At 35.8% G+C, this 14206-nt stretch overlaps 1 protein-coding gene across 2 annotated transcripts; it reads right to left on the bottom strand.

Annotated features, from left to right (window-relative positions):
* Positions 1 to 2735: 2735 nt before the first annotated feature.
* Positions 2736 to 10839, bottom strand: LOC107828955 (monooxygenase 2). Of its 2 annotated transcripts, XM_016656354.2 has the most exons (6): positions 10423 to 10839; positions 9620 to 9766; positions 5678 to 5746; positions 4986 to 5151; positions 4111 to 4342; positions 2736 to 3542 (listed from the first exon to the last, which is right to left on the bottom strand). In XM_016656354.2, exons 1-6 carry the CDS (start codon positions 10515 to 10517, stop codon positions 2980 to 2982), a joined length of 1272 nt encoding a protein of 423 aa, XP_016511840.1. In that variant the 5' UTR covers positions 10518 to 10839; the 3' UTR covers positions 2736 to 2979. The 2 variants fall into 2 exon arrangements, with proteins under 2 accessions (XP_016511840.1, XP_016511842.1); XM_016656356.2 differs by lacking the exon at positions 5678 to 5746.
* Between the last annotated feature and the right edge of the window lie 3367 nt (positions 10840 to 14206).

Raw genomic sequence — 14206 nt, 5'->3', positions numbered from 1 at the left:
CACAATCACTCATGCTTCCCAGTTACTCAGCACTCGCACTCAGTAGGTACCTGCATTCACTGAGGGTATGTACAGACTCCGGAGGGGCTCCTTCAGCCCAAGCGCTATATCAAGCCAAATCATGGCATAAATCACTCAGGCCCTCGGCCTATATCAAACATGCTGTGGCATGCATCCCGATCCCATAAATATCCTCACAAATCAGGCCATCGGCCTCACTTAGTCATAAACCTCTCAAGCCACTCGGGCATTTCAATAAAAATAGGGTGCTCAGCCCAAAATAACATTTATGTGCATCAAAATCGAGTAATAAAAATTGAGTTATGCAGTAAACAGGTATAACAATGATTGAGTATAGATTTTCAAACGGAAACGGTGAGAGGATAGTAAGAAAAGGCCCCTAAGGGTCCAAACAGCATTAGCACAAGGCCCGAACATAACATTCAACCCAATTTACAGAATCTCTTTCTAAAACACATAAGTATCATATATTTTCAATAAAATATACAACTTTACAGTTGCTACGGGACGGACCAAGTCATGATCCCCAACAATGCACGCCCATACGCCTGTCACCTAGTATGTGCGTCACTTAGAATAGTAGAATGATACAAAATCTGGGGTTTCATACCCTCAGGACTAGATTTACAATCGTTACTTACCTCAAACCGTTTAATTCTCTACCTCGAAATACTCTTGCCTCTCAACGCAGCTTCCAAATACTCCGAATCTATTCACAATCAGTACAATACTATCAATATACGGTAATGGAATGAATTCTACAAGAAAAACTATCAAATTAGCCCAAAACCCGCAGTTGGCTCAACCCGGCCCCACGTCTCAAAATCCGACAAAATTTATAAAACTAGAAAGCTCATCCATTCACGAGTCCATACATACAAAATTTATCAAAATTCGACCTCATTTGGTCCCTCAAATCCCCAAATCAAACTATCCAATTCCCAAGCCCTAATCCCCTCATTCTCATCCCTAGTTTCCACTAATTACATGATTAAACAATGAGAAATTATCATAAACACGAGTATTAGGGCTCAAGTAACTTACCTCAATGAAAACCCCCTTGATTCCCTCTTCAAATCTCTCCCAAAAGCTCCAAAACCGAATTGAAATGGTGAAGAATGCACCAAAATTCGCGAAGTGTGCAATACATACCTTCTGCCCAGGCTTCTCGCACCTGCGACCTTTTACTCGCACCCGTGCGACCGCACCTGCGCAAGTCACTTAAACGCCCAGACTCCGCACCTGCGCCTTATTCCTCGCACCTGCGGGCTCGCAGGTGCGGCCAAGCTTGCGCACCTGCGCTCGATCCCCAGCTACCAAAATTCCGCGTCTGTGACCACCTTCCACGCCTGCGACCCTCGCACCTGTGGCTCCCTTTTTACGCAGGTGCGGAAACACCAAAAAGCTCACACCAACAGATTTTCAGCAACTCACCAACACCAAAAAATAATCCGCTAACCATCCGAAACACACCCGAGGCCCTCGGGACCTCAACCAATAATACTAACGAGTCACATATCAATATACGAACTAAGTCGAGCCTTCGAAACACTCAAAATGACATCAAAACACCAAATCCACCTTGGATTCAAGCGTAAAATCTTCCAAATTTCCAAATTCGGCAACCGATGCCGAAACCAACCAAATCACGTCCGAATGACCTCAAATTTTTTAATTCGGTTTGCTTCAAATAAGGAAATTGAGAATTTTTAGAAAGTAAAATATTTATTAATTTTAAAATCCTAAATATTAGGAGAGTAACTTAAATTATAATTTTATCCATTATAAAATATGTTTTAAAGGGTAAAAAAGACGAACGACATTTCGCTAAGGGCCTTTGTGCTTTTAATATAATATAGATAGATAGATTATAACATATTTTTTTTTTTAAATTGTGAAAAAAATTATCTGATACAGTTAAAACTAATGATTGTCACTTCAAAAGGTGGGTCAAGATTAATAAAAAAGATTTGAGGCTCAAATAAAGGAGAAAATCTATGAGGCTTTGATAGTCCAAATAAAAGTTTATGGATAAAAAGAAAAAGAGTTATGGAATTCAACATTTGTGCAAAACATTGTTGTATAAATTTTTTATTGTTAAAAAGAAAGTATTATATCCATAATAATTGAGGTCGTCTTTAACCTTTTGAACAATCCAGCAATAACAATCTCATTTTGGCCGTTGACCTTAAAGGCAAGAGAGTTTCTATCTATCAAATGTGAAAAGAGTAGTGTTACTCGAACCAAAGGATGAAGGTGTTAAGTGAAATAAAGTCTCTTAGATCCCCCTCTCAGTATATCTGGCTTCGTTAGTTAAATTTTTAGGTACCAAAGTTGCGGTGGAATGGATAAGATCCCTCTACCCTTAACAACAAGATTTGGATTCGAGTCTTGAGAATAAAAAATATTCTAGCAGGGCGCGCTTCTCCCTTTAATAGACTTACACAACAGGAATCCAAATTAATCGAACATCAAGGGAGAAAAAAAAAGTTAAATTTCATCAAAGGAGAATGTTGTATTCCATGTACGTTAATTGTTGTAAGAGTTATGTACTTCCTCCGTCCAAATGTATGTTTTCGAGAGCCCGTCTATAATTTTGATTGTTAATTTAAACACGGAATTTTTAAATTTTTTTATATATTTGAAAAGTAGATAAAAAGTACTAAAAATTACAATACTTAATAATTCGAAGTATTTGAAAGACTTATGAAAAATTATAATAAAAGAAAAACTTGTTTGACTCTTGCAAATTTGAATGAAACCACATAAATTGGGAGGAGGGAAGTACTCGTTAATAGCACAGTTGAAAAATAAACTCCTTACATATGATAGAGTGACACATTTGCAACCTTAGCTTCCATACAAGCTAGTTCTTACAACAACGTTTTCTAACTGTTCTTTTCTAGGTGCTTTTACTCATTGATCATAATAGCAATAAACGAAGTTTACATCTTCACTTCAACCAGAGTAGGTCAATAGTTTCCCACAATCAAAATCACCCATTCTCAGCATAGTCTCAATTGTAAATTGAGCCAAGAATTTCTCTCTCAAGTAGCTAATCACTTTCCCATTACTTTCTTGTGCCAAACCAACCAAATATGAAGTGCTAATAAGGTTAAAAATCCTCCATCTTCTTTCTTTTGCATACTTCTCCAAACCAACTTTAATTCTATTGTAAAAATCATCATCTTCTAATTTCTCCATTCCTGTTGGTAATTTTTTTGAAAAAGTTTCAGCAATGCACCTAGCAAGAACCACACCATCTTCTAATGCTGAACATCCACCTTGACCAATATCAGGTGTCATTGGGTGAAGTGCATCACCAACTAGACAAGTGTTTCTTTTGACAATATTGTATATCATTAAAATATTCAATGGCGATCTTAATTTTAGTTTGGCACAATATAAGCTATCTAGTGAGGTTCTCTGCAGGATATTGTATACTTCTTTTGACACGTTGCTGGCCATACTTAGCACAAATTGCTTCATTTTGACTGGACTTCCTTCTATCGATTCATCATCTGAGATGCATGCAATTCAAAAGCGTTACATGACAGACAGACAAAAAGCCAGAGATATTGGTATGACACATAAAAAAAAAGATAAAGAAATAGATAAGCAGACATAAAACGACAAAGATATGATTATCCTGTGGAGAAAGTACATAAATAAAAGGTCGTAATTATCTTCCGTGGAAGTCATATGACCATTAAATAATACTTATAAATATTGTCCTTGAAATACATTTTTAGTAACTAAATATATCAGAAAATAACTTTCTCGTAATCTTTTTTCTAGGAATTGATTTTTTATTTTTTTATTTTTCATCCGGTTTTCATGTATTGCATAGAAGTCCCGACTAAAAATTCGAGTCCAGCCACATGAACTAGGAAATTATTTCCACCATATATCAAAAACATACTACAGTGGCATTATATCTTCCGTGGAAAAAGTAGATAAATAAAATATTCTCCAATTTATCTTGTATGGAAAAGGTATGCATATATATCTCATTATCTTCAGTGGAAATTAAAGAAAAAGGTATGCTAATAATTGCGGTGTAGAAGCTAATTAAGGGAGCAGGCTTACAGTTGAGGGCAGATGGAGTAAAAGTGCAAAACCAGTACAAGCTCTTGTCATCACAGGGAAGGAAACCAATGCGAACTCCTCTTCCAAAATAAGCACAAAACTTAGGCTCAAACTCATGACCTTCTGAATACTCAACATATCCCCGAATAGCTGAACGATTTGCATCGACTAGTTTCGGGAGGCCCATCCACTTAGCCACCACCGAGTTCACACCGTCACATCCTATTAACACCTTCACGCAAAGCAGAAATATTCAAATCTTTTTTGGGCCCAGTTAATTGATTCGCACTGCCTAAGATTAGGGGAAGAGTTAGAGACCAAGGTATGGATTCGATAGAGTTCAATAACCTTGGCCCAATCTCTATATTTATCTTAAAATTAAACTTTATTTAATACGTAAAAATTATTAATTTCGAACTCAATTATATCTTAAACGATTAGAGTCCTGAACGCATAAATTTTTAAATTTTGGCTCCACCTCTACCTAAAACCAATTAAAGAGGGAAGCGTTCGAACACGATATCTGGGTGAAGAAATCTTAGCCATTGTACCACAATCTAGGCTGCCCTATTTTCTACTACTAATTTGTTGCTTAATTTTCTGAAGTTGAAGGTTTAATTAAGGGTTTTTTATTTTTTATTTTTTTAATAAAGTCCATAGCTTCACATATTGTCATCTAACTAAGTTTTGAGTCGAATATGATAGCGCTTAGAGAACAATAATATCTTATGAGCTAGCTTAGTCGTAATTTTTGGTGATTTTTTATTTAATTTTATGTGAAATATGGGGATAGTTAATACTAATCAAGGTTTCAGGTATGGGATTCTATATGAAAATTTAACCCCAAAAAAATAAAAACAAGAATATATATTCACCTTGGTTCGAAGAACAGTTGTGTCAGCCAAATGTAGCAACTTGAATAGTCCAGAGTCTTGGATGGAAACAACGAGGGAAGAATACTTTATAGTTCCTGGGGGAAGTTCTTTCTCTAAAGTCTCCACTATCTCCTGTCTTTTCATACAACGGCTGTCGTAATCTCTACTGTATAACACAAAGAGTTGTGTTGTGAGATTTGACAAGTACGGTTATGTAACGAAATCATTTAATTTGGCTCAACCAAAAAAGAAAAGAAAAAGAGAAACAAATGACTCATGTCAATACTTTCATGTTATTATTAAAATATCACAATTTAGCTTTTAAGTTCCAGTTAGTCCATAGATTTTGGCTTCAATTTTTCAAAAAAAATAAATGAAAAACGCAAATGTAGTTTACACTTTGCAAATAAACTACTATGAATTTACTATGAATTCACTTTTGGATGTTTAAGTTAAACAAAAAAGATTTATTAAGTAATTTTGGCTCAAATTTGGAAAAGTTCTCGGGGCTTATGCCCCAAGTGAACACCCAGAGCGTTGGGGCTTACCCCCAGGCGAACGCTCGAAATGTCGGAGCCTACGCTCCGACATTATGATCACTCAGTGTCTTTTGGTACGCCTCGCCCTAGGACTCACCCGAAAAACGTCTTTTAGAACACTGTTCAAAATATCAAATTTAGAGTGTAGCTTACGGTTTGTTATTTGCCTCGAGGGAAATCTCTGCAGTAGGCATGCCTGAATCTGTTGAAAATGCTTCGAACCTACAGGAAGTTAAAAGCTTATTAAATTCAAGCTGAGATATCACTTTTCAAAGACTCGGACCGTTGGGAATAAACACTCCCCCCCCCCCCCCCACACACACACAAAAATAATAGTCACGATACTAAAAGCGGAATAATAATGTAGCACCGAGATTTAGTAATTAACAAGAATAAAAGAGTGACAACGACACCAAGATTTTTACGTGGAAAACCCTTTTGAATAAGGGAAAAATCACGGCCCTGAGAGGAGCAACTGATGTCACTATAGTAAGGAATTTTATACTTTATAGGTCCGAGTAAAATACTCCAAAGGCCACTACAATACTCAAAAGAAATAACCGTCTTTTGATATTCCCACCTCACTACAATATCGCTCACTCTCTATTTTTCTCACAGACTATTTTCTTATACCTTATCTGTGATGCCTCACTCTTTCTTTCTCTCTTTGTTGGTGTATTTTATAATGAGAGCAAGACACCTATTTATAGTATTTAGGATTGCTTCATTGATGTCATCAATGATCTCATGAGTTTGGCAAGAGTCAAATATTCAATGTGAAACCAAAGAAATATTCGCCATAAAATCTTCCTTACTATTCCTTTAGTTGGCTTGACATTTCAAAGCCAAAATGAAGATGTCTTCCTTACACATTTCAAATCTCTACAGGATGTCAAAGGCCAACGGAACTGATGGACTCCTGTTAATCAGGTAACAAGCTGTCTGAACTGCTTTACCCCAGAATGACTTAGACATTTTAGCCATTCTGAGCATGCTTCTCACCTTTTCCACAATGGTGTGGTTCATACTTTCGGCTACGCCATTGTGTTGTGGAGCTCCAGGAACTGTCTTTTCATGTCTAATCCCATGGCTCGAACAATACTCTTCAAATTCTCTTGAAGTATACTCACCTCCATTGTCACTTCGGAGATGCTTTAGCTTTTGACATGTCTCCCTTTCCACCATAGCGTGAAACTTCTGGAAAACTTAAAACATCTGATCTTTGATTTTTAAAATATAAACCCTTAATTTTCGTGAAGTATCATCAATAAAAGTAACAAAATATTTGTTACCCCCCCCCCATCGATTCAATTTCCATTGGACCATAAATATCAGAATATACCAAATCAAGTATATTCAATTTTCTTTTAGACGATGTCTGAAATGAGACTCTATGCTGCTTACCAAATAAACAGTAGTCACAAGGTTTTATCGTTGTTTCTTTGGCATAAGAAATGAGTGATTTCTTGGAAAGAATCTGCAATCCCTTCTCGCTTATATGACCCATCCTTTTGTGCCACAAATCTGCAGAAATCTCATCTTGTGCCACGTTCAATTCACATTGGCATATTTCTGTATTTTTCCTGTACAACGTTCTACGAGCAACTCCCTTTGCAATCACCAATGATCCCTTGGTGAGTCTCCACTTTTGATTTGCAAAATAGTTCTCGTATCCATCTCGGTCTAAAGCATTTTCCAATGATCAAGTTCATCCGCAAATCAGGTACATGTCGCACGTCCTTTAGAACCAATGTGCATCCGACATTTGTCTTGATACAAATGTCACCGATCCCCGTAATTTTTGAGTAACTTGTGTTACCCATTTTCACAAGGCCGAAATCACGTGCTACATATCTGCAAAAAAGATCTCTTACCGGTGTGGCATGGTAAGATGCTGCTGTATCAACCACCCATTCCGACTCTGGACCTGATAAGTACATGCATTCATCTTCTTCGTTTATATAGAGGACAACATTATCATTGTTTTGCACCATGGCGGTTGTGTTGTCGTCATTCATCTGGCCACTAGTTTCACCTTTGCCTTTCCTTGAATTTGGGCAATCTCTTTTGAAGTGACCTCATTGATGACAATTGTAGCAATTTCTAGCTCTTGATTTGGATCTGTTCTTAGACTTCCCACGAGCTACAGATCTACCATAGTTGCTCGAACTCCTTTGATAACTTCTGCCTCTACCTTTTATGATGAGAGCATGTCCTTGATTTTTAGGCTTCTTTCTTATCTTCTCATTGAGTAGAAGAGATGATGTGACATCTTTCAACTCAATGGTAGTCTTACCGTGCAAGATGGTTGTTACCAGATTATCGTACGAAGATGGCAACGAGTTCAACAACAAGATGGATTTATCTTCTTCCTCGATTTTCACTCCGAGATTGGCGATCTGTGTGATTAGTCCGTTAAATACATTTAAATGTGACAAAAAATTCGTACCTTCACCCATGTGTAGAGCGTATAACTGTTTCTTCATGTACAATTTATTTATTAGCGTTTTGGACATGTATAGGCTTTCCAACCTTGTCCAAATGCCACGTGCGGTGTCTTCATCAATGATGTTATTTACCACATCATCTGATAAGTGCAACTTGATTGCACAAGCATCCCTTTCATCCAAGTGATCCCAATCCTCAGCTTTCATGGTATCAGGCATTTTGGCATCAATATCTAGTACCTTGTGTAATCCTTGTTGGATGAGCAGATCTCTCATCCTTCTTTGCTATATTGATAAATCGCTATCTCCGTTAAATTTTGCTACCTCGTACTTTACTCCGGACATTTTTGTTTTTCACCGAGTATAGTACTACCGACAGTGAATAGTATTTTCGTGAACGAGCAGAATCTGTGCTCTGATAATAGTTGTTGGGAGTAAACCTCCCACAAAAATAATAGTTCCGGTACTAAAAGCGGAATAATAATATAGCACCGAGATTTGGTAATTAACAAGAATAAAAGAGTGACAACGACACCAAGATTTTTACGTGGAAAACCCTTTTGAATAAGGGAAATACCACGGCCCTGAGAGGAGCAACTGATATCACTATAGTAAAGAATTTTATACTTTGTAGGTCCGAGTAAAATACTCCAAAGACCACTACAACACTCAAAAAAAATAACTCTCTTTTGATATTCTCACCTCACTACAATATCGCCTATTTTCTATTTTTTTCACATACTATTTTCTTATACTTTGTCTGTGATGCCTCACTCTTTCTTTCTCTCTTTGTTGGTATATTTTACAATGAGAGCAAGACACCTATTTATAATGTTTAGGATTGCTTCATTGATGTCATCAATGATCTCATGAGTTTGGCAAGAGTCAAATATTCAATGTGAAACCAAAAAAATATTTGCTATAAAATCTTCTTTACTATTCCTTTAGTTGGCTTGACATTTCAAAGCCAAAAGAAAGATGTCTTCCTTACACATGGGATGGACCTATCAAATCTCCCCCTCCACCCCCATCTTCATCTGGATGAAACAGAGAAGCAATGAAACGAGGATTTACTAAAACAATAGCTACACAATGAATCATCACAAGAACACTGTATATAGCTGGATCTTGGAGTTGCAACAAAAACGGAAAATATATGCATCTTTAGCAAATACTTTTTACATGTTGGGTAAATACTGGGAACAGGGGAGAAGCTACACTTTCAATTGACCACTAGGAAAATTACTTAAAATATATCAAGTTTTAGAGGGATATTGCAGTAGCATCATCCTTACTGTTGATACCTTCCTTTCAAAGTTTCCACACTAAAAAAGTATTAAGCATATACGTGACGCAACCCACTAAAAAGATTATTTATAGGAAGTAGATAGAGACAAATTAAAATGTTATGTTGGCAGGTTACATTAAAGAAGAACAACCAAACAATGCGTAGTTCTAATTGCGTGATTGACTGTTATTAGTTGCTAAATTGGAGATAAGTACAAAGCTCATCAACTGAGATGACTATTCAAAAAGTTCAGACATAAAGAGATGCGGATTCAAAATTTAAAATTTACGGATTCTTACAACAAACTCAAGTTAATATATAATAATAATCGAATTAAGCTTTTTGTGGCCTTACACGTACCGGCTAAACTGGAGAGAATGTTGTCTAAGAGTATCTCCAACGCCAAGAGCGTCCAGTGCCCTCCAGGCGTTGGTCCATAAAGCAAGGGCAAATCCTGATGTTCGCAAAGAGTCTGATGATTCCAACACTAAGCTCCGCAACCCCAGCCTAAAGAACAAAATAACCATCAGTAATTCTATCAAAAACACGTACGTAAATACCATGCACCAAAATATATAACCATATATAGGCGAATTTATTTGGTGTCGAAGTCATGTGCTCAACTAAATCCATTAGATCATTACTTAAAGTAATGAGGTTGTATCAAAAAAGTGAATCCATTACTTTCATCAGCTTGAATTATGTATAGATGGAAAGAATTTTACTATGTAATAAGATCATACACTTGTTAATTTATATCATAAATTACCTCTGATAATAACTTATTCCTTATCATTTTATGTGAATGTGTTTAATTAACGGTAACCGAGTTTAAAAAAGAAAAAAGAAAAACTTTTGAAATTTGTGTTCTTAAACATTTTATGATATTTCTGTGGCTATAAAACCTTGTCATTAAGAATAAATCGAGAAATTAAAGTTAAACTATTTCTAAATATAAAATTGTATCATAACATTTTAATCAGACTAAGAAGTAAAACATAAAATGGAACATAGCATACGTGACCGTTAAATATGACACACAAAAATTGGTACACCCGCCGTCCCAATTTACGTGGCAGTGTTTGACCGGAACAAAGTATGAACACATAGTTTGGACAAAGTACTTTCTAGGGTATATTGCTCTTTTCGTACTCTTTCTATACCTGTGAAGTGCCAAAGAAGTGGCAAGTCCAGCAATTCCAGCACCTACTATGACAATGTCCTCATTTATCTCCATTTGCTCCTTTTGTGGCTGCATGCTGCTTTGGCTGGTGGTATTCCTGCTATATTATAGTAGTTCTCCAACTGATAATTGATTATTAAACTTTCATGGACATTCCTTGTTGTAAAAATATTGAAGTATGCAGAATATGATTTAGGCGTGTCAAGGACACTGTTCTTAAAGATATTTTGCCCACACCGTGATGAATATTATTAGGTGTATCCCCTAAAATTCAACAAGCTCTTCTAGTATAACTAGGAGCAGAAACAACAAAGATTAATCAGAAAAAAAATTCAGCAAAAAAGAAAAGGGAAGAAAAGTTTTAAGTTTGTTCACTCTACTACAAATGAACACAAGCAGATACCTTTATATATAGTCCAAGGAGATGGACGTATGATGTAATGAAAAACGTTAAAATCCATCTAGGATTCAATGCCAAAACGTCAAATTCATTTAAGGCAATCAACGTTAGAATTATTTAAGACCGAAGAAACATTATTATCAAAGTTAAGGAAATGTTATCAAAATCAACGTTAAGGAAGCGGTCATACAAGACCAACTTTGGTTAAATTCAAAGTTACAAAAAAATAATTGATTTTGATACCCATTCAATGTTAATAAAATATTATATTTAAAGCTATTCTAATGTATTATACACATCAAAATATATTCAAATTGATTGGTCTAATAAAGACCCATTAAAAGAATGAACCTAGACATCAATTTGAATATTCTTTTTGAGATATTAAAATTATTATTTTTTAACAATCCTCCACATAGCTCAAAAAGGATATCATAATGAAAAAAAAAATTGGATTTTCACAAATGAGCATAATGCGTCGAATCTGGTATTTCTTGGACTATGAACCAGACCTGTATATAATAAGATTAAACTTACAGAACAATTGGTGAAGTTCAAAACTTCTATGAACCAAGAATTCTTTTGTAAGTTTAGTGTCTTATCTATCATATTATACCTCCACACACTTGGTTGTTTATTGCGGTTTTGTGCTAATAGGCCATGCGTGCACCTGGTTTTCGTAAGTGCTCTAGAATATTTGTTTGCCATAAATTTCATAGGAGCGGCCCCACTCCACACTCATATGATCCATCCATCAAGTGTATTCTGCAGTAGAATACACCACCTATAAAAGGCTATGGATTATTAGATTAAGAGTTTAATAACTCAGCCTCCCATTCCTTGCAGTCTTGCAATATATATACACTCTATAGGAAGGGACATAATTTAATAGCGCACATTTGATCAACTAATGACTTGTTATTACCCATATGAACCTATTTCATGGGATCTTCAATCACATAGGTTGAGTTACCATCACTATTGATATAACTCAAATTGGCAATAGTCACATTCCCCTTGATGTTTTAGAGATTAATTTTCTTCTCAAAGGTTTAGTCAGAGGATCGGCTAAATTCACTTCTAACTTCACATTATCTATGGAAATAATTCCATCTTTCAGCAGTTGCTTTATCACATTATGTCTCAATCAAATGTGCCTACTCTTCCCATTGAAGAATTTATTTTTAACAATGGCTATTGTAGCTTGGTAATCACAATGCATCGACACAGAAGATGTCGGTTTTATTCCTAGTGGAATACTTGCCAAAAGGTTCTTTAACCACTCGACCTCATTGCCAGCTAATTCCAATACAATAAACTCAGATTTCATGGTAGATCTATCTATTATTATTTGTTTAGCTGATTTCCATGCCACAACATCCCCACCAAGGGTGAACACATAACCACTAGTGAATTTTGTCTCATCTGAATCAGAGATCCATTTAGCATCACTGTATCCTTCCAGTACAGTGGAAAATTCACTATATTTGATACCATAATTCATGGTACCTCTCAAATATTTCATTACTCTTGCTAATGTATTCCAATGATCTTGACTCGGATTTTGAGTATATCTACTCAATCTACACACAACATATGCAATATCAGGTCTAGTAAAATTCATCAAATGCATTAGGCTACCAATAATTTGAGCATATTTATTTTGATCTACAACATCTCCTTTATTCTTTTTTAATTGACTACTAGCATCATAAGGAGCGCTTACATGTACCACATCAAAGCAATCAAAATTTTTAAGAATTCTTTCAACATAATGTTCTTGAGTCAACATCGAGCTTTTGTCATCTCTTATAATTTTCATGCTTAAAATAATACTAGCTTCTCCTATGTCTTTCATCTCAAAATTAGAAGACAAGAAAAAATTGATTTTATGTACCAAATCAAGACTAGAACTAAAAATAAGCATGTCATCCACATAAAGGAAAATAATAACACATGTACCATCTACACATTTTGTATAAACATATTTATCTACTTCAATTGATGAAAAATCATCATTAATCAATAATTGATCAAATGTTTCATGCCACTATTTAGGTACTTGCTTTGGACCAAGCAATTTACATACTTTGTTTTCTTGGCCAGATACCTTACAACCCTCAGGTTGCTCCGTGTAAATTTTCTCTTTTAAATCACCATTTAAAAATACAGTTTTAACATCCATTTGGTGAATAAAAAGTTTATAAATAGAAGCCAAGGCAAGTAATACACATATATTGGGCCGAGCCTTATTGCCTTGAGTTGTTGGTAAGTTATTTGAGAAACGGTAAAGTTATACTCACCTTGTATTCACATACTGTATCGTAAGCTTGTGTCTCGTAATTCGATAAATCCCTTCCTTTCTTGTGGAGCGGGTCGAATGCCTCAGCGAAATTATGTACCGCACTCTCGTAGGAGTGGGTCATTCGCCTCGGCAGTATAATAGATGTATCTATGGTTTGTGCCGCTCGACCCTCGGTAGTGTACGCGATATGATAAGATCAGGTCGATCGGCACGGCAGTATCATACTCTTTCTGAGATCTGGCCGCACTACCTCGGCATAATCATGCGTTATATTGCTAACAGTCCGAATATTCGCGAGATTTTTTGTCCACTGATGCCTTGCATTTTATATGGTATTTCTTATCCGTTTGTTATTGACACTTAATATTTTTGAGTTGTTGAGATAGAATACGAGATTGGGAAATTGATATCGTTAGAAAGAAATTTTGGAAGATTGTGTTAATTACAGTTTCACCTCACTACTAATGTTGTGCTTCTTATTTATTTATGATTGACCATGTTGATTTATTGGACCACTAGTAAGTGTCGATGTCGACTTCTCGTCACTACTTCTCCGGGGTTAGGCTAGATACTTATTGGGTACGCGTTAATTTACATACTCATGCTGCACTTCTGCACTAAATGTGCAGGATATGACAAGTTCATTTGGTGATCATCTTGGCGCGTAGGCGCAGCTATTGAGGGGAATTTATATGAGCTGCATTTCAGGCTACGCATCGTAGTACATAGAGTCTCCATCGTATTATTTAATTTATTCTGTCCCATTAACATTCTAGACATATGTTGTATTATTATTGTACTTCTTAGTAAATGCTCATGTACTTGTGATACGAGGTTTTGGGGTATACTAGTTGATGCTTGTATATTATCATCGCCTATCACTTCTCTTTAAAAACTACAATTTTGTACATTCCCATGGATTTAAAAGTGTAAATTATTTTTTAATTTGTGATTTCGAAAGTAATATAATGAGTAATTAAATTGATCAACCATTGTTGGCTTGCCTGACGGCGGCGTTAGGTACCATCACGACCTATAGTGGATTTCCAGTCATGACAA

This window comes from Nicotiana tabacum, chromosome 15, assembly GCF_000715075.1.
Source record: "Nicotiana tabacum cultivar K326 chromosome 15, ASM71507v2, whole genome shotgun sequence".
In the NCBI taxonomy this organism is placed as follows: Eukaryota; Viridiplantae; Streptophyta; class Magnoliopsida; order Solanales; family Solanaceae; genus Nicotiana; species Nicotiana tabacum.
The sequence above is the reverse complement of the archived record's forward strand: the minus strand, read 5'-3'. Positions and strand labels throughout refer to the sequence as shown.